A 21,320-nucleotide genomic window follows, 5' to 3' on the forward strand; every position below is an offset into this window, starting at 1 on the left:
TCAGCTGCCTTCTTCTCAGGCCCCCAGCGAGCCCGACTAACCTAGCTCACCTCCCCGCCACCCCGACCCACGTTCCACTGCTCTGAGTGAGACTCCTCTTCTCCGGGGGCCCATGGGGCCTCTTACTAGCTGTTTCTGTCTCGTGCATATATTTTAGGTTGCTTTTTCCCTTCCATGAGTTCATGAGCTCCTAGAGGAGACAGGCTGTGTGTCTGGCTGCCATCAGCAAGGAGCCCAGCACAGGACTTGTATTGACGCACGTTTGTTGACTGAATGTTCATATGCGGTTGGATTGACCCAGGATGTTAATGTGCGACATGAAGCCTCCATTTAGTTCAGATGAGCGAAGTGGTTATGAGTATGTGGTCCTTGTGTTGGGGTTGGCCCCGGGCTGTGTGCTGTAGGATATTTCCATAACTGAGGGAAGATTTGTCTTAATCCATGTCCCTCCCTGGAAAGGGGCCATATGCAAAAGGCACTGGAATTCACGACTTGGATGTCGATGCTTCCTTGTAAACCTGTATCCTACTCTCTTTTCCAGGAAGGAAATTTCCAAGATTCTGAGCAGTTCCTACCTCAGAGGAATGAATTTGGCATCGTTTTTCGTTGCAAGCAAAATCATCATTTTTGTGACTTTCACCACCTATGTGCTTCTTGGCAACGTGATCACAGCCAGCCATGTGTTTGTGGCGGTGTCTCTGTATGGGGCTGTGCGGTTGACCGTCACCCTCTTCTTCCCCGCGGCCATTGAGAAGGTGTCTGAGGCGGTCATCAGCATCCAAAGAATCAAGGTCTGGTGACAAACAACCTTTTTATCTATCTTTTTTTTATTGGTTTAAAGATTTTTATTTACTTATTTGAGAGAGAGAGCGAGAGAGAGAGAGAGCATGAATGGGGTGAGGGGCAGAGGGAAAAGCAGACTCCCCATTGAGCAGGGAGCCTGACTCGGGGCTCGATCCCGGGACCCCGGGATCATGACCTGAGCCGAAGGCAGTCGCTCAACCGACTGAGTCACCCAGGCGCCCCAACAAACAACCTTTTTTTTTTTTTTTTTAAAGATTTTATTTATTTTTTAGAGAGCGAGCGAGAGAGAAACAGCATGAGAGGGGAGAGGGACAGAGGGAGAAGCAGGCTCCCCGCTGAGCGGGGAGCCCGATGTGGGACTCGATCCCAGGACCCTGGGATCATGACCTTAGCTGAAGGCAGTCGCTTAACCGACTGAGCCACCCAGGCATCCCCCCAACAAACAACCTTTTTAAGTTGTAGGTGGATTGTAAGCAAAAGGCCTGTTTTGATTTTGGTGTCACCATGTTGTGGTTAGGTGAGGTTTAACTTTCTCAGCATCAAAGCCAGCAGTCATTCCAGAATGATGTCCGTATTCCCCTCCCCGTCGTCTTAGGTAGAGTGCACTACAGATAACTAAGTTGCTGCTCCTACGGCAAGATAAACAGCAGTGGCCCAGGGCTGTGGGGTATCCTGGTAGCTGCAGGGTGATTACGTCTACAGCAGCAGAAAATTCACAAGCAGATTTCATCCCTTGGGCCATCTCGAATGACTAGGTAGCGACTGGTAGCAGTCTGGGCAGGCGGGTGGGGGGGTGGCGGGGAGGAAGATTCCTCTCTGGGCTGAGAAGGAAAGAGCTTGCAGAAGGGCCCTGCTCCATAGGCAGTGAGAATGGCCTCAGCCTCGAGTGCTTCTCCCTGATGAAAGGTGGGTTCCTTCCCCCATAGATGCCTGGCTTGTGGTTTCTGAGTATGCCTGTGGGTCTCCTTTCATGTTCTGCCTGTCTCAGCCCATTTCTGGGAAGGTCCTCCAAATTTGTTCCCCCCCGCCCCGCCCACCATACCCACTACCTCCTTTTCCAAATTAGCTGTCCCTACATTGCTCAGGGCAAATAACTTACATCACCAAGATGCGGCCCCACACATGGTAGGTGCTCAAGTATTTGTGTGTTTATAAAGAGGTCCGAAATGAAGATAAATTGGCCCTGTGAGGGGGCCAGGGTGTGAACTTGAGTGCCTGGGCTTTACAAATAAACCTGGTTTTCCTATTCCTCCACAGTACTAGATATGTAGTAATAACAGCTCTAGTGAGCTTGATGGCTGTGGGCTTGAATTTTTTCTCTTTCTCTTTTTCTTTTTCTTCTCTTTCCTTTCCTTTCCTTTTTTTTTTTTAATAGTTTTTTCATAAAAGCTGAGATTTTTCTTATGACAAAGTTTCTATCCTATTAAAAATTATTACCCAGGAGAGAGCTCGGTCTTATGGGGTCAGTTCTGGTCCCCAAGTTTATCATTCTTTCCGACAGCGGCTTCCAGCAACTTTTAAGTGGTGACCCATGCATTTCAATAAAATGTCTTTATCTTATTAAAGATTTTTAAAAAAATTTATTTATTTGGGAGAGGGAGAAGTAGACTCCCCTCTGAGCAGGGAGCCCTGATGCAGGACTCAATCCCAGGACCCTGGGATCATGACCTGAGCGGAAGGCAGATGCTTAACCGACTGAGCCACCCAGGTGCCCCTCAGTAACATTTCTCTTATGTAGCTTTTGCGTCTTGAAAGAGCATATCTGGGGACATACTTTGGCCGTAGCGATGTTCTAAGTGTACAGAGAACTTTTCCAGATTCCAGCTTCCCATGTAAGTTTTCCTGGAATTCTGCAATTGTCACCACTGCAGCTCGTGCTTACTGTGTCCGGGCACATGGTGTCCTTTCATCCTGACCGCAACACGGAAGCATGAGTGTCCCCACGTGACAGGTAGGGAAAGCATTCCTGCAGGAGGTGGGCCAGCGTGCCCATCTGCACACGGCCCGTCAGTGGTGCACGGGGCTTTTCCCCAGACCCTGCTTTCTCACCTGCCGTTATGTTGCCTACATTGCTCTCCTGGTACCATGATGGGCACGTCATGGGCAGCAGATAAATGCTGGATTGACTGAAGCAAAAGTAACAGGAAAGGGCTGGGACCAGCAGAGGTGCAGGGTGGCCCAGCTTATCCTAGAAGCTAGAGAAACGCAGTGAGGAAGCAGACTGGATGGGCATTCCTGGGACAGCAGGCCTTGAGGGGGTCCTGGCCCAGGGGAGCTGGGTCTTTATCTTCGTCTCCCCCATTCTGTGTGCATCTGTGTATCTCAGACCAGCCCAGCTGGACTTGGTGGATCTTAGTGAGGCACAGTCAGTGTAGACTCTGCTGGCCTGGCTTCTGGGCTCGACTCTTGGGCCTCGTAGATAGTTAGAAACGCCAGTCTTACTTGGTCAGCAACATTAGTTTGGCCATCATGAAATAAAGGAAGATGAAGACCACGTGGCTTTAAAGTGTATCTCGAGTCAGAGGGCAGTCTGGAGATAGAATTCTCTCGTCTTTTGAGGTCGGTCTTTTCTTTTTTTTTTTTTTAAAGATTTTATTTATTTATTTGAGAGAGAGAGAGAACACATGAGAGGGGATAGGGTCAGAGGATGAAGCAGAGTCCCTGCCGAGGAGGGAGCCCGATGCGGGACTCGATCCAGGGACTCCAGGATCATGACCTGAGCCGAAGGCAGTCGCTTAACCAACTGAGCCACCCAGGCGCCCTGAGGTCGGTCTTTTCTTTCCTCTTAAGGGCTTCAACTGATTGGGTGAGGCCCACCCACCAATATGGAGGATAATTCGCTTTATTTAAAGTGCACTGATTTAAATGGTAATCTCATCTAAAAACTACTCTCACTATAACATCTAGATGTGTTTGCGCAGAGGAGTGGTGGGAAGGGGGTGGTTAGTGTGGGAAACTGCTTCAGGGTGGTGTTGATGTAGTTATCGAAGTATCTTCTTTTCTTTTTTAAAGATTTTATTTATTTATTTGACAGAGAGAGACACAGTGAGAGAGGGAACACAAGCAGGGGGAGTGGGAGAGGGAGAAGAGGGCCTCCCGCTGAGCAGGGAGCCCAGTGCGGGGCTCGATCCCGTGACTCCAGGATCATGAGCTGAAGGCAGACGCTTAATGACTGAGCCACCCAGGTGCCCCTCTTATTTTCTTTTAGATCTTAGACTCTTTTTCAGCCCGTATGGTTTCTATAACCCTTTAAGAAATTTAAATCTTGAGTGCATCAGAACCACCTGGAGTGTTTATTAGAACTAAATTATCACACGTTGGAGATTCTGATTCCCCGGGTCATGCAGAGCCCGAGGTATCTATGTCTTAGGCAAGTGTGCTTGTGTATCTGAAAATATGCCTCGTGTGGAGACCATTGCCCCACCCACGGAAAGAAGCACACAAAGCCAGGATGTGCTTAGCCAATATAAAAGATGTCAGGATCATGTTAAGACTAAAATCATTTGAGGGGTGCCTCGTTGGTTCATTTGGTTAAGCGTCTGCCTTCGGCTCGGGTCATGATCCCAGAGTCCTGGGATACAGCCCTGCGTCGGGGTCCCTGCTCAGCTGGGAACCTGCTTCTTGCTTTCCCTCCCCCTGCTTGTGCTCTCTCCCTCTCTCTCTCTCTCTGTCAAATAAATAAATAGAATCTTAAAAAAAAGAAAAAAGACTAAAATCAGTTGAGGAGAAACTAACAGCTGTCTTGGTTTATGCTGGACTTTTGGAGAGCCCATTTGGAATTCATTCAGTCACTCCACAAAGTAACTGAGCACCTACCTTAAGCCTGGGGTTGTGCTAGATGTATATATACAGTGATAATGCACAGAAGTCCTTCCTGCTTGGAATTTATGTGTCATCAAGTGAGGGTTGGTAAATACTGAAACAATGACACTCATTAATGTGCGTTTTGTGTCATTAGTCCTTGAAAGGGAGTCTGAGGTGCTCTGAGGTGCTTTGCAGACACACTGCTGTAATTTTGGAGGTAAACTTCCTGGCAAGGCTGAAGGAGTGACCCGGAGAGTTACATGCTGGGGGCGTTAGGAGGGGGTGGGGAAGAAGAGGGGTTTGCGAGAGGTAGGAGGCTGATATTTTGCATTTTTGTGGGGATAGTTATGTGGCAAAAGCTCTTAAAGAGCCTTTGGTACACTAAAAGGAGATCCATGAATTTGAGGAACCAGGAATGTCTGAGGCTGCAGAATAGAGAGTGCTGGGGGCCTGAGCAGGGGATGCAGCCCCCTACAGACAACTTGAAGGTGTTTTGCCTTCTCAGAGCTCACTCTGGCTGCAGCCTGGGGACTGGATCAGAGGAGGTAGGGGTGGTTGCCCAGGGCAGAGCTGGAAGATGCAGTCCAGGAACGGAATGGCGTGGTTTGGATTAGGCTGGAATAGACCGGGGCCAGATTTGAGAGCCACTCAGGAGCACGTCTTGACTTTGGGTTCCTGACAGAGGTGATAGGCACTGAATAGAATGAACTGATCCAGTGTTCACTCTTCTTTTTTTTTTTTTTTTAAGATTTTATTTACTTGACAGAGAGAGACCCAGAGAGAGAGAGGGAACACAAGCAGGGGGAGTGGAAGAGGAAGAAGCAGGCTTCCTGCTGAGCAGAGAGCCCGATGTGGGGCTCGATCCCAGGACCCTGGGATCCTGACCTGAGCCGAAGGCAGATGCTTAACGACTGAGCCACCCAGGTGCCCTGATCCAGTGTTCACTCTTCTTCCTATCCGTGCCTCTCACTTAGATGTGTTAACGTGCAGTTATAGGTAGAAATGGCAGCAGGAGAGGAAGAAAAGATGCGCAGGTCAGGACTAGGCGAGGTCTGACTGTAGGGTCAGAAGCTTGGTGGGCACACAGGAGCTGTGACAATGTCTCTTGCAGCCTGGACGCGGTAGGTTGGGCAGGCCATCCAGCATGATTTCCAGGAAGACTGCATTTGGGAGTTGTAGGAGGTAAATCCAGCAGACCTTTCCCCCTTCAAGATGGCGCTATGGTCTACGACCCTGGGGGAGAGCCTCAGGTGGGCTGTGTAGTGTACTCTCTTCTTTTTTACACATACTTTTCAATTTCCTTTTTTCCCATGTACTGAAAATGAAAGACTTATTATGAGGTTAGAGGCCCAGGAAGTTCCTTCTATTTTTCTCTTAGTGACATTGAACGAGTCCAATAGGATTATAAAAGATCTTGTCTTAACTTCAAAGCACTGGGAGTCTTAACAACGTCTACACCCAGTAATGTGTGTCTTTGAGGTTATATTGTTCATAAAGCTGCTTAGGCTTTTTGCCTACGAGCCACTCCGAAGTCAATTTTTTCTGGCTTGAGTCCTGATGTCTGATACTTTCCCGCATGACCTGCTCTGGATATGCACTTCATGGCTGTAATGGCGATTTAATGTCAGCCTTATCATCAGCCTGAATTCTAGAGAAAAATCCAGTCAGCGCTTTTGGCACCTTTCCAAGCCGTTCATGTGTTGAGTGGAGTCTCATTTAACCCCCGGGAGACTGTGACTTCTTTCTCCACTCAGACCTATTATTTCCGGACAAATGCTCAATAGATTTACTTTCTCACTTTGTGCATAGTTTCTCTTTTCTTTTTTTTTTTTTTTTTAAATATTTTATTTATTTATTCATGAGAGATAGAGAGAGAGAGAGGCAGAGGCAGAGGGAGAAGCAGGGAGCCCGATGCGGGACTCGATCCCAGGACCCCGGGATCATGACCTGAGCTGAAGGCAGACGCTTAACCGACTGAGCCACCCAGGCGTCCCTCTTTCTTTTCTTGAAGGTGAGGGGAATTGCTATTCTAATATGCACATACTGAATATTGAATTTTATATCTTGGTGATATGCTTATGCTATAAAATTGGAATTATATTCTGTCTAGACAAGATTTATACCATTTATAACCTCCTGCTTGTTGCCTTATACTTAACTCATAGCGTGTTAACGCATACTGTGTCGGACTGTAACGACGTAGTCAGTGGCTAGACTCACTTGAACCAGTCATACGGTCTGCTTGTACCTTTAGGGGATATCCGTGATGTGCTGACCCTTTGTGAAGCTCAGTGTTATGTGGGAGCTGAGGCTGTTTGTAAGTGTGTGAATGGCATAGTCTTCTCCCTCACTGTGACTTGACATCCCCTTTGGGGACTGAGAAGTAGGGTGGGCAGTGACAGCTGGGGCCATTGTGAGCTGGTTCCCAGGAGGATTAGCATCTGAAGCAGGCTGGGAAGGATGGGTGGGTTTAGTACTCAAGGGTATCACGGTAGAGGCCACTCGGGGAGTGCGGACTGAGGTGCTCATGGGTCACTGAAGGGTTTAAGCATGGTGGACATTCTCAGAGGTGTTTCAGTGAGATCAGTAGGGGGTGGTGTTTGGGATAAGTTTGGTGCTGTTGGGGCTGCTGGGGGAAGGAACCAGGAGGTACGGGGAGACAGCAAAAAATTGTGTCAGTATCATAAATAATTGCTAGTGACATTCCAAAATTACATTGTTTCAAGAGGAATGAAGAATTGGAAGGAGCTGAACTGTGTGGCAGAAGAGGCAAGAGTTGCTACCTGGTTGACGATGGGAGAGGTGGTGGGGAAAGAGAGTTTGGGCCGGGCTGGCTTTAAAGCCTGCAAGGGAACCCTCATTGTCTGTCCGTTCTGCTGCCCTGCTCGACACCGGCGGGGGGCAGGAGGGGGTCCCCAGCGAGCCCGGAGGAGTGGGGAATGAGCGAGCAGTCCACGCCTCACCCCAGCTGGCTCTTTGGGAGAAATGCACAGGAGTATGTTTTCCTGCACAGAGGAAACTTTGCATGTCCGGCTTTTACCGGTTCTTTTGAAGTCGAACGTGGAACTCAGATTTGTAGCTTTGTGACTGGTAGAAGGATTTTAATGACTTCAAGCGTGTTGACGATTTTTGGAGTAGCAGGTGACTTATATGTTGTTTCCCGAAAATGCTTCCACAGACTTACTTCAGTTGCTTCCTACGTTGGTTAGGGTTAGGTTTGCCCCAGAAGACCCACATGAAAGCTGCGTACACAGGGTAGCTGATTTCTCTCTCCTGCACAAATCTTCCTAAGGTTGTGTGTTGGTTTCCTAGGACTGCTATAACAAAGTATTACAAACTTAGGTGGATCAGAGCAACAGAAATTTGTGGTTGCACAGTTCTGGAGGCCTGAAGTCTGAAATCAAGGTGTCCTCAAGGTCACGAGCCCTCTGAAAGCCATACGGGAGACTCCTTCCATGCATTCTCTGGCTTCGTGGTTGCCGGCTGACCATGACGTTTCTCAGCTTGCTGTTGCCATCACTCTGATCTCTGTCTTCATCGTCTCCTCGCTGGTTTCTGCCTGTGTGTCTCTGCATCTTTAACATTTTATTTTTAAGTAATCTCAATACCCAACGTGGGCCTCGAACTCACATCCCAGAGATTAAGAGTCACATCCTCCACCGATTGAGACCACCAGGCGCCCCTCTGTATCTTCTTATAAGGACACCAGTCTCGTTGGATTTAGAGCTCACCCTACTCCATTATGACCTCACCTTAATTGCATCTGCAATGATCCCATTTCTGAATAAAGTCAAATTTTGAGGTCATTGGGTTTATGACTTCAGCATATCCTTTTGGGAGGACAGAGTTCACCCCCTAAGAAGTTCCATGGCTAGTATTCATTCTGTGGTGTTAGAGACCCAGACGCTTTCTTTCTTATTATTTCACTGTGTGGGGCCTTGGCTAAGCTGACAGCTTCCAAGCCACTGGGTGGAAAAAGGGTTCTCGGACATTGTCACTTCCACTGGCTTGAACTTAATCATGTGGCTACACACAGCTCCTTGGGAGGCTGGGAAGAGGAGTCCCTTTTCCAGGCTGCCACGCACCAGCTGTGAATTAGGGTCTTGTTTCCCCAGGAGAATGAGAGCAGATTTTGAGGGCCGTTAACAGTCTCTGCCACACGTTCAAAGTTTTGGGGGCAGGGGGGGGAGTGGTATTGGTTGTTTATCTCATTTCTGTACCGCTGCAGCTTTTCTCGTGGAATTATGTCTAGCCTTTGCAGAGCAAGAAGGCGTTTTCCTATATATGTGATTATGTTACATTTGTTAAGGTTAGCAGGACTTCATTTAATTCAGTCAGATTGCAGTGGGCAGCAGCTAACTCTGTGGAAAAGAGCAGGAAGTGCAAGATGTAGCCATTTTGGCTGCCGAGGGTATTTACTAAGGAGAAAAGACAGGGAGAATGAAAAACGCTTGTAAAATATTTTTTAAGAGCTAGAAACTTATTAGGAGCATTTTTTTTTTTTTAAGAATGATGACAAGGGAGGGGCACCTGGGTGGCTCCGTTTGTTAAGCATCTGACTTTGGCTCAGGTAATGATCTCGGGGTCCTGGGATCGAGCCCCACATGGGGCTCCCCTGCTCAGTGGGGAGTCTGCGTCTCTCAACATCAACACCCCCCCCACCACCCTCCCTCCACCCCTGCCCATACACGCTCTCTCTCTCTCAAATTAAAAAAAAAAAAAAAGAATGATGACAAGGAATAGTTAATGACGAATGATATGCTGATTTGACACGTCCAGGGAGAAAGTGTACCTAAGCGCCCAGGGCAAGGTCACAGTAAATAAATGGGCAGAGCCATATTTTTCATTTGGAGTCTCTGCCATTGGTCTCGTGTCCCCAGCCTGTCCTTTTGGGCCAACTTGATTCCTGAAGGCCGGAGGGTGGCCTTCATCATTGTGTTCCCAACATCTGGCGTGGTGCTTGGCTCATGGTGGGATTAGGTAAATATTTATGGAAATCATTTCCTACCAACTCCCCCGTTTATTGTTCATAACACAGAAGTAACACAATAAAAATGTCCGGGTTCTAAATGTGTTCGCTGTTTGGAGCTGTATTTTCTCTTTAGGGAAGAATCAGGACACTTGTTGAGAAGGTTACAAAGATAGCTTTGTGAACTCTTTGTGTATATACACTCTATTATATAATTATACATACTGCATTGTGATTTTTGTCAAGCCTTTAAATACAGTTGGCAAAGTGATGTACGGACTGTGTAAAATGCTACATTGCAAATTCCCACGAAAGCAATTACTTTTGCGTATGCTTTGTTCCTGCAGTTCAACTTGCCTTTTTCCTTCTTCTGCAGAACTTTCTGTTACTTGATGAGATCGCACAGCGCACCCCTCGGCTGCCATCAGATGGTAAAATGATAGTGCATGTGCAAGACTTCACTGCCTTTTGGGATAAGGTAACGAATCCTCTCCCTTACGAGATCACAACTACTAAAGGACAACTGGGCATGTAGATGTAATAGTGAATTTTGAGATTTTTCTCATACCATATAAAATGTGACTGGCCTCATTTACTTGAGAGTATGTTATAAAAATTCTCAAAAGATAGAGATTAAGTATAAAATCAGTCGAAGGCATTTGACATGTTGTTTGTTATCTCATCTTTAAGAGACCTTTCCAAGTATTATCACATTTTTTTGAATAAGTACATAAGTTTGCAATGTTAGAATTTATAGGGTTGAAGAGACAAGTGATAGAGTACAGAATGGGTTAACTAACAAATATGCATTGTTATAGATGAGAGTCTTTGGGGAATCTGTATATGTTTTTAACTTTGATGCTATCAGACCATCTTATTACACATTGAATGAAGCCCATGATGTGGGTGTTCGCTGTGAGGTAGGGTGATGGCCCCCCTGTGCTAAGCTTCTGGAAGGTTCTGGCTCTTTGGTGGCCGCCAAGGGCAGGGAGGAGGCAGCAGGCGGGCTTAGTAGGTGCCAGTGATTCCCCACTTAAGGGTTTCGCTCCGTGGCAAGCTGACAGAATAGGTGAGGTCATGAGGGTTTTCTGACACTTGGCTTATTTATGACATTTAGGCAAGTGGGAAATACAGGAGAGACCACTCTCACGTTCTCAGCTTTGCAGGCCCAGTGCAGCCTCCCTTGTCCAAAACTGAAATGCTTTCCTTGCCTGCTTCCCTGGTGTTCTATACGCATCTCCCGTCAGAGTCTGGGTTAGTCAGGCAAACGGACCTCATACCACCAGAGAGGGAATTTGTTACCGAGGCAGTGAAAGAACCAAGGAGCAAAGGGGGCGAATGGTGCTGTGTGAGGCAACCGAGAGATGAGCAATGGCAGGAGGGGTGCAGGGAGGAGGCGGCCCCTACCAGAGGGGCACCCTCTTGGAGCCGAGCTCAGGAGCCTGGCTGCCAGCAGGAGTGGGGACTGTGGTGTGAGGGCCTGCTCTGTGGGCACCGCAGAGGTGAGGCGGCAGGTGGAGGTGCTGTGGGTGCCAGCCTACCCCCTGTCCTGCTCCTGGCCTCAGAGCGGTGCTCTCCAGGGCTGAGCTGCAGGTGGCTTGGAGGTCGGCAGGAGCCAGCTGCGAGCGTAGGAAGGGGAGGCTGAGGAGTGGGGCCAAGAGCCACACAGGTGCCCCCCCAGCACTTCTGCCCACCTCCCCTCCAGTCTCCCTGCTCTCAGGGCTGCGAGCGTCCTAACCCTGGAGGCTGCCTGTCTTTTCGTGCCTGTGACTCCGTATCTTGCCACCCATGCCTTGTTGGCCTACCTCTCACGCGATGCCCGCCGTCCGTACCGACCAAACAGTAGTATGTGCCTAAGCGCAGGGAGCCACGTCACACCATTGCACGTGGACGCTCACACCAGGTGCCTTACCTCACCTGACCGTTTCTACCTTGGTGCAGCAGATTCCCTCCTGCTTGATCGTGCTCGTCGTGATACACTGGAAGCACTTCTAGAAAGCACCGCTGAAATTCCCTTCTGTGAATGCCGTGGAAGTCGAAAGCACTGACGTAGTTAACACACACTTTGTATGATGACCCGTCACCAGGTGGCTTTTGTGCCAAACGCTGCAGCACCGTAGAACGAGCGGTTCTGTTCTTTTCCCTAATACTCACTAACATGTTCTCAGACTTTTCTGCAGCTTGCACTGTAGGACAGGACACCCCGTTCTGGTGTCCCGGCCTCATCTGTGGAAGGATTGTGCCTCATGCCGGGAGCCATGAGGGCCTGTCAGGTTAGGTCACAGATGAGGGAGCCTTGGGTGTGGGGAGGGGCACAGACCTTGGGGCTTTGGGAGAGAAGCTGAGGCCGAATGCAGCGATTGCTGGGTTGGGAGGCAGAAGGACGTGGACGTTCTAACCAGCTGCACTAGACAGCCGGGTGGGTCGCTGGGCAAAGGTCTCCCCAACCTGGTTTCATTCACGAAGTGTAATGCACTTAGTTTCAGTCTGTCAGCTTTGAAGTGCATGGTCTGGTGGGAACCTCTAAGCCGCCACAGGGCAGGAGTATTCGTCTGTGTGGTTCCTGGCTGCCTCCCTGGGGCCCAGCAGGTGTCTGGCACAGAGTGCAGGCCCGGTCTGCATGCCTTGCCTTCGTGGAGACCGAGCGCCCCTGAACTGTCAGATGCTGCCGCCTGCTGGTCACGCTCGAGCAGCGCCCGACCCTGAAGCCTGCATAGGGAAGCGACTCCCTGTCTGGCCCCAGCAAGAAACTCTGGGGTGCGGGGAGCAGGAAGCCAGTGTTGGTATGTGGCTTATTAGTTTGTAGCCGTAACTGAGTCAAATGTAGTAAAATAGGAACTAGTTAGTTATGAGACATGAAGAAAGGAGTGGAGAAGCTTAAAAAAATATTTCTATTCTTGAAATCAGGTTTTTTTTTTTTTTTTTTTTTTAAGATTTTATTTATTTGACAGAGAGACACAGCGAGAGAGGGAACACAAGCAGGGGGAGTGGGAGAGGGAGAAGCAGGCTTCCCGCCGAGCAGGGAGCCCGATGCGGGGCTCGATGCGGGGCTCGATCCCAGGACCCTGGGATCATGACCTGAGCTGAAGGCAGACGCTTAACAACTGAGCCACCAAGGCGCTCTTGAAATCCAGGTTCTTAATAGGTTTTAGAATTCTGATAAAATCTGAGGCTGGTTTTTCTTTGGTGATTAAATGCAATTATCGTTGTTTTAGCACGTACCCATTTTATAATCAATTCAGTTCTTTCCAGAGAAATTTTTCATTTTGAAAATTATCCAGACCTTTTACTTCTCCTGCTGTGCATTTAGTCTTTTGGGCATTTTCTTAATTGCATGTACCTGCTCAAGATGTAGAGAGAGGTCCTGAAGCTCATGACCGGAACGTTCAGGTCTGCACCTGTTTGTGGGAAGGTTAACTTGGCTGCCCAAACTCTGCTGCTTTTGCTTATCCGTGGGCGGGATTCTTCCTGCCACCATCCCAGGTCATTTTACTTGCAGGGGATGTTCTGAACAGCAGCTTCTGCCCTTTGTTTTTGAAGAATCCTTTTCTAGAATGCAGGAGGTGGCATTGCTTTGGCTCAACTCTTGGTCAGTTTCCTGTGATATGGGAGGACCTTTCCCCACCTGTGTTTGCAGAATGCTAGCCACTTAAAAGCGGTCTTCAGAAAGGGTTTGGGATTCAGATAAATTCACTAGATCCTCAGCCATGGGGCTGTGCATGGTCAGTACTCAGAGAAGCATCCCAGGGGAAAGTAGGCGGAGATCATAACAGGGGTAACAAAGCCCACAGTCAAGATTATCCCCATATAGTGGCTCTTTTTTTAAATTTCGCCTTAAACAGTTCTGTATCAGTCTTCTGATAGTTTTCACATCTGGGTTTAGACTAACATTCTTAGAGTTGGCAACTACTGAGGTTCTATAATCTCAATTTAAACTATCCTTCTACTTATTTGTACCCTCTGCCTTTTGCTTAAAAGATAGATAATTCTAAGTATTGATTGTTGTTGAATGAGAAAAGGAAACCTCGTTTTGGTTTTTACCATGCTCTGCTAAGCTCTCCCTTCTTCCTCAGCAATTGATTTTCTAATATTTGGAAGTTCTATATGGAAGTGAATCTAATTTGATCTCTTAAGGAATAGATTGAACTGTGGAACTGTAAAACTGAACTTTTTTTTTAACATGAGTACTTAAAATTTTCTTAACACTATAAGTCTTAGAATTTATAGAATGTTCAGGAATACAACTTCTGATTAGCATGATTTTTGCTTTATCCTTTTTCCTTGTGTTGGATTCTGTGCTGTCGTGCACACCTCCATGTGTCTTTAACAGTAGAAGTGCTTTGCTATCCCTGTTTAGGGCAGGTAAGCATGCTACAGATAGAAAACTCAGAATTTATCACGGTGGCCCACAATCCCATTCTCATTTACTCAGTGTTTTTGTTGGTGTTAAGTTTGATCTCTGATTACAGCCTTGACCACCACTGACAGGAGTCTTTTTGCCCAGAGTGACCTTATAATGTAAAGTGCCTTCTTGCTTCGTGAGCATTACTGAGATTCCTTCCTTATCAAATGAGAATTGGAGAGGTTATTGGAGATTTCAAATTACTTTTTAGGAAAGGGTCCCCGGCATGCCATGTACTTATGCTGCCACCTTGTGGGAGTTAATGAAATAGAAGATTAAAACCAAGGGTCATAATGTAAACTTTTAAAAACCTCCCATACTAAATACAAATCAAACCCACCATGAGATACCACCTCACGCCAGTCAGAATGGCTAAAATTAACAAGTCAGGAGAAGCAACAGATGTTGGTGAGAATGCAGAGAAAGGGAAACCCTCTTACACTGCTGGTGGGAAGGCAAGCTGGTGCAGCCACTCTGGAAAACAGTGGGGGTTCCTCAAGAAGTTAAAAACAGAGCTACCCTATGACCCAGCAATTGGACTACTAGGTATTTATCCAAAGGATACAAAACCATAGTGATTCGAAGGGGCACATGCACCCCGATGTTTATAGCAGCAACGTCCACAATAGCCTAACTATGGAAAGAGCCCAGATGTCCATTGACTGATGAATGGATAAAGAAGATGTGGTGTATATATACAATGGAATACCACCCAACTATCAAAAAGAATGAAATCTTGCCATTTGCAATGACATGGCTGGAGCTAGAGTGTATCATGCTAAGCGAAATAAGTCAGAGAAAGATAAATACCATATGATTTCACTCATATGTGGAATTTAAGAAACAAAACAGATGAACATAGGAGAAGGGAAGAGAAACGATAAAAAACAGAGAGGGAGGCAAACCATAAAAGACTCTTAACTCTGGGAAACAAACTGAGGGTTGCTGGAGGGGAGGTGGATGGGGGAATGGGGTAATTGGGTGGTGGGCATTGAGTCGGGCACATGATGTAATGAGCCCTGGGTATTACATGCCACTGAGGAATCACTGAATTCTACCCCTGAAACTAATAATACAGTATATGTTAACTAAATTGAATTTAAATAAAATTATTTTTTAAATTGTGACAAAAATCCCCTCCCATACTGAATATTTTGTTAACTATATTCTTTAATGTTACTGTGTGCTAAGAAATTTTCATTTCAATAGGGTGCCTTGTTATTTCTACTACTTAAATTCTGTGAGTGTCTAGAACTGGGCTCATACGCAAATCCAGAAGGAGAACAGGTCTTCCGAAAGGCAGCTAAACCCCAGAGAAATAGAGTTGAGTGAAAAGGACTCCAGGACACAGTATCTTCAAATAGGAAGGAGACAGATGTGGTTTCTGTTCACATATCAGTGACTATGATTTTATTTTCTTCTGGAGGTGATTTGTGTTACTTTATTGAAACTTCACTTTGTAGGCATCAGAAACGCCAACCCTACAAGGCCTTTCCTTTACTGTGAGACCCGGGGAATTGTTAGCTGTGATCGGACCTGTGGGAGCAGGAAAGGTAAGTCATCAGCTGACTGCCACGCCACATCCCATATTAAATTCTTGAGGTTGGGCTATGTGTCACACAGTTTTGAATTGGGTATATCTAGAATGCATTTCTCAAAAGGGGTTCTATGGAGCATTAGTTTTGCAAGAAGGTTGCATGGCCAAATCAATTTGCTTAGTGTGTGTTGTGTTTTTCTTGGTGTGTCAAGTTGCACAGTTTGGAAATGCTTGTCTGGAAGTTGGATATCTCATTGAAGGTAATTCTTTACGTGACCGCTATTTGGGATAGAATGACCAAGAAAATGGGCCTTCTTTTTGTCAGAGCAGGATCTATAGGAAGTCTGGAGGTTGTAACGGCTCTTCTGGAAAACTTTAAACATTTCATTAGATGACTTCACCACGTCACATCACTGCACAGGTAGTAATTATGTGGCGCTATGCTGGGAGCAGAAGATACACATGTAAGAAGGCTCGGACTCCTTTGCCCTCTAGAAGCAACCAGGACCTGGGGCAAGACAGATACACCGAAGGATTATTTCAGCTCAGCGTTAGGAGCATTCCGATAGCAGTAGGCACAGACGCACCACGTCCGTTATGTTGTGAAAGACTTGAAGGAAGTGTGCATGCAGCGTTAGCCTGCTGCATCGGAAACAAAAATAGGGAAAGCTAAGTGTAGAACGTATAAATGATGGGGCGATTATTTATTTATTTATTTATTAAATATTTTATTTATTTATTTGCGAGAGACACAGCTAGAGAGGGAACACAAGCGGGGGAGTGGGAGAGGGAGAAGCAGACTCCCCTCTGAGCAGGAGCCCAAGGTGAGCCTCGATCCCAGGACCCTGGGACCATGATCTGAGCCGAAGGCGGACGCTTAAGGACTGAGCCACCCCGGCGCCCCTGGGGCGATTCTTATGATGGGTTTTTTTCTCTTTGCAAACCTGACTCACTTCAGAGTGAGCCTTATGCATTGGATAGATGATTTACACATAGCCTTCCAGGAACAAGTATCTTGTCAAGTAAAGGATGTCTGGGGGCAGGGCCACCTGCGTCAAACCTCAGACTTACAAAGTGCACATCACACCATCCTCCTCTGTTGAGAATGGTCAACATTCTTAGTCTTTTGAGTACCACCTTTCATTTGGGGGAAACGCCATAGGGCAGAGCAGGCTGTGATACTCTATTTTATGAGTGTTGAAATTTTTGATTGCACCTTCCAGGGCTGTACTTATTGTACTGAAAGGGAAGGAGCTCTGAGGTGTATCAAAGCCCCGGGGCCAGGGAAGGCTGCAAATGGCAGTGGCCGGTTCTGTGCTGGGTGCTTCTGCACACACGTACTTGTTTACCATCTGTTTCAGTCGTCACTGTTAAGTGCTGTTCTTGGGGAGCTGCCCCGGAGCCAGGGGCTGGTCAGCGTGCATGGAAGGATCGCCTACGTTTCTCAGCAGCCCTGGGTGTTTTCGGGAACTGTGAGAAGTAACATTTTATTTGGGAAGAAATACGAAAAGGAACGATACGAGAAAGTAATAAAGGCTTGTGCTTTGAAAAAGGTAAGGACTTTGGACTTACATGTAACTTGAAGGTCAAATAATAATAGTGTTGTTTAAACTACAAGGTTTACTTCCTTTTTTATGTTTGGAAGATCTTTGGACGTTATTTAACACTTCACGGTGGTCTTGTGGGCAAATGGCACTGTATGAACCTGCTCATATACACTGCTGTTTTAATCCTGATGTGATGATGACGTTCACAGGATGCCTTTTTGTTGTGTGAAGTTTTATTCACTTAAAAAAAAAAAAAAGATTTTATTTATTTATTCAGAGAGCGTGAGTGAGAGGAGGGGCAGAGGGAGAGAGAGAATCTCAAGCAGACTCCACACTGAGCACGGAGCCCAGCATGGGGCTTGATCCCATGACCCTGAGATCGTGACCTGAGCCAAAATCAAGAGCCAGTCACTTAACCGACTGAGCCACCCAGGTGCCCCAAGTTTTATTCACTTTTAACTTTTTAAAGGGACAATTATAAAAATTTACAAAAGCAGAGAGTCGTGTAATGACCCCTCATGTACTCATCCCCCAGCTTCAACCACGCTCTGCTGGGGGCGAGTCTGTCTGCCCTGGCGCCCCTGTTCTCTGCCTTTCCACCTACACCCCGAATTCTGATGCAGAACGCAGACCTCATATAGTTCATCTGCAAATAGTTCCTTGGTTCTCTCTAAAAGGTAGGAATTCCTTTGAAAAGAAACCATGTTATCGTCCTTGAAAAATGACCACAGTTCCTTAATATCCTCAGCATTCTAGTCCAAGTTTACATTTCGTTAATTATCTCATGAGGGGATCTTGTCAGCCGTTGGTTTGAATCGGACTCCACGTAAGGTGTGCGCTTTGCACTTGGTTGATTCATCTTTTTCAGTCCACAGGTCTCCTCTCCACTTGATTTTTCATGTGTGATTTATTATTTAAAGAAAAGGAAATGCTTTAAAATTTCTTTTGAATACTACATCATTTCACAAGGGGAGAGATTATTTTCAGAAATGACATTGTTTTGCAGAAAATGGCAAGATGAATTGTTGAATTGTGCTTGGGATTTAAGTAAAATGGATGAATGAAGGAGGAAAACGGAACTTACCTGATAGGAGAATATAATTAGCAAAAAAAGGGGAAAAAAAGGCACATACTGAGAAATACTGTGTGACTCCCCTTAGGTTATAAAAATCAGTGGATAAGAGCGTTAAAGGGCTCACCCCGGGGTCTGTTCAATGCGGTCTGGACATCCGACTGTTCCTTTATGCTGTGTGGAAAAGGCTGGGACAGACTTTTAAAGGGAGGGTATTGAAGGCTCCAAGCCAGCTTTGTGAAGCAATAGTAATTTTGCTTGAACAGTGGCTTGAACATCATAGATTTTATCAGATGAGTAGCATTTTATGATGTGGACAAAACATAATTGCTTGTTTAATGCGCTTCTGTTTCTCTCCCCTGGGTCATTGTTAATGAGAGATGGTGTGTTTTCAGAAATGACATCAAGTTAGCCGTGATGGGCTGGATTTCTGTCAAGGCATGTACTGTATAGGAAGAGGGAGAAAGCAAATGTAAAACAGTAGTAATAACTCCCTTTTATTCAGAGTCCATGTGCTGATCATTTCTCTGCCTGTCCCCCCTGCACGCACACACGCATGCTCACAAAGGTATAGGAGTTTTTAATCTTTTACCAGGGCCTTTGATGGTACCGTCTTCATTTTATGGTTGCTAAAACTGAGGCTTATTGAGATGAAACGATTCACCTAAACCTTTGCAGCTCAGGTTTGCATTTGGCATGCCTCTGGATTCCATGCTTTTCCACGGGGCCTCCCAAACGAGGAAGTTTGTAAGGAAGAGAGCTCCTTTTACCGTCGGGTAATGGAGGTGGAGACCAATGTGGCACTGGTGGGAAGCTAGATGCCGAGAGACCGTGGCCTGGGGAGCCTGCTCCTCCCTCTTCTCCCCACTCGTGCTCTCTCTCTCTCTCTCTGTTACTATCTCTGTCTCTCTCTCTCAAATAAATAAATAAAATCTTAAAAAAAAAAAAAATCCAGAGCTGGTTTCGAGGATGTCCAGTTCGAGCATCTAACAGGCATTTACACAGAGTAGCAACAATTATTCCAAAAAGGGGGAGAAGTCCTGAGGCAGACAGCATTATCAACTAATTGTTGCGTTTGCATGTTGTACCACAAGGAAGAGTCTCGTCACCACAGTGGCTGCCGGGAGTGAGTGGCCAAAGAGGCCAGCGTGTGGTCCCCGTACCTTCGTGGTGTCCACTTCTGAAGATTTCAACCCTAACTGGGTACCAGTAGCTGAGGTTTTCCTTCTCATACTTACACCTCTGCCTTTTCTGTTCATAAGCCACCAGGTAACCCTGGTCAGCGTAATGGCCCTTTAAATATGGGTGGCTGTGCATGTCCAGGAGGAAGGATTTTTTTTTTTTAAAGATTTTATTTATATGAGAGAGAGCACTAGAGGGGGGAGGGCCAGAGGGAGAAGCAGACTCCCTGCTGAGTAGGGAGCCCGATTCGGGACTCCATCCTGGGACTCCAGGATCATGACCTAAGCCGAAGGCAGTCGTTTAACCAACTGAGCTACCCAGGTGCCCCAAATTCTTCTTAGAAGAATTTCTAAGAGTAATAGATAAGTACTGACAATCTATACGGCCGATAACATTCAAGACAGATACACAGGGGCGCCTGGGTGGCTCAGTCGTTAAGCGTCTGTCTTCGGCTCAGGTCGTGATCCCAGGGTCCTGGGATCGAGCCCCGCATTGGGCTCCCTGCTCTGCGGGAGGCCTGCTTCTCCCCTCTCCCACTCGCCCTGCTTGTGTTCCCTCTCTGGCTGTGTCTCTGTCAAATAAATAAAATACTTAAAAAAAAAAAAAAAGACAGATAGACATGCGCCCAAATCATGAACAGCATTTTCACATACAATAGAAAAGTAAACTTGCCTTAATTTGCCTCCTACCACCAAGCCAGTTGCAAATGATATGTTTGACATTGACCCCTAACATGACAAGATAAATTATATTCAATTGCCTAAGAGGCTAAGGGAGCATTCCTGAAAAGAAGGGAATTAAATTTATTTGTAGCCTGAATAGATGTCACTTTTTAAATAATGAATAAATTATGTGATTTTTAAAAAAATATTTATTTGAGAGAGAGAAGGAGAGAGAGACAGGACGAGCAGGGCATAAGGCAGAGGGAGAAGCAGACTCCCTGCTGAGCAGGAAGCCTGACAGGGGGCTCAATCCCAGGACCTGGAGATCATGACCCGAGCCAAAGGCAGACGTGTAACTGACTGAGCCACCCAGGTGCCGTTTGGACATCAACTCTTTTTTTTTTTTTTTTTTTTAAGATTTTATTTATTTGACAGAGAGAGACACAGTAAGAGAGGGAATACAAGCAGGGGGGAGCGGGAGAGGGAGAAGCAGGCTTCCCGCGGAGCAGGGAGCCCGATGTGGGACTCGATCCCAGGACCCTGGGACCATGACCTGAGCCGAAGGCAGCCGCTTAACGACTGAGCCACCCAGGCGCCCCTGGACATCAACTCTTGATGTCCAAAACAGACCCAGGCCACTGCTGGGCTGCTTCTTTGCATGACCTTGCATTTCTGGTGATAGCTCAGCCCTTTCTATTCCCCCATGTTCGAACATCTCTGCAGAGAAGCAGGTATTGGGATGGTGGCTGCCATTCGGTGTTTTCTCCAGGGACTGATGCTTTTGCCAAAACCACATTCGACACTGGACCTGTGTGTGGGCCGTGTTCCAGTTCCAGGGCACTGCTGCTGGGCGCACACTCTGGTTGGGAAGGGGGACCTGCAGGGCGGGCTTGATGTTTATAAACATGACTGTTAGTGTTCAGCTGCTGCATGGCATGGGGTCGTGGAGTCAGGGCCTCTGGTGCTCCTTCCCGCCTTGACAGAAAAGGACGTAGTCAAGAGTGGAGTCCTGTCCCCAGCATTGTCACTGTGGACACGTCCTGTTACCTGCCTGGGTCTGCTGTCTACTGCAAATGCAGACGTTGGGTCAGAGGATTTCAAAGAGGTTTTGCGGCAGTTCTGAAATGCCATCTATGACTGCGTTTAGGGTTGGTAAAGTCTTTAAGACCCCAGAGGACCGCCTGATGAGTTAGGAGAGCCTTCGCTTATCTCCTCTTGGAATTCATGTGTCAGTGCATGGGCATGGGATGGCCACACAGGATAGGGGCTTTCTGGAGTGATTTTGTAGATACAGAGACTGCATACGTAGTAGAAAAGCTCTGGCCTTTGGATATCTTGGGT

At 46.9% G+C, this 21,320-nt stretch overlaps 1 protein-coding gene across 3 annotated transcripts in view; it reads left to right on the plus strand.

Moving 5' to 3' along the window:
- Positions 1-21,320, plus strand: part of ABCC4 (ATP binding cassette subfamily C member 4) — a 239,879-nt gene that overhangs the window by 70,542 nt on the left and 148,017 nt on the right. For all 3 annotated transcript variants that reach the window (XM_021695986.1, XM_021695985.1, XM_021695987.1), the window contains exons 8-11: positions 542-791; positions 9,954-10,055; positions 15,443-15,532; positions 16,878-17,069. In XM_021695986.1, coding sequence (XP_021551661.1) covers positions 542-791; positions 9,954-10,055; positions 15,443-15,532; positions 16,878-17,069 — 634 coding nt within the window. The remainder of the gene's footprint in view (positions 1-541; positions 792-9,953; positions 10,056-15,442; positions 15,533-16,877; positions 17,070-21,320) is intronic.

The sequence above is a fragment of the Neomonachus schauinslandi genome, chromosome 3 (assembly GCF_002201575.2).
Source record: "Neomonachus schauinslandi chromosome 3, ASM220157v2, whole genome shotgun sequence".
Lineage (NCBI taxonomy): Eukaryota > Metazoa > Chordata > Mammalia > Carnivora > Phocidae > Neomonachus > Neomonachus schauinslandi.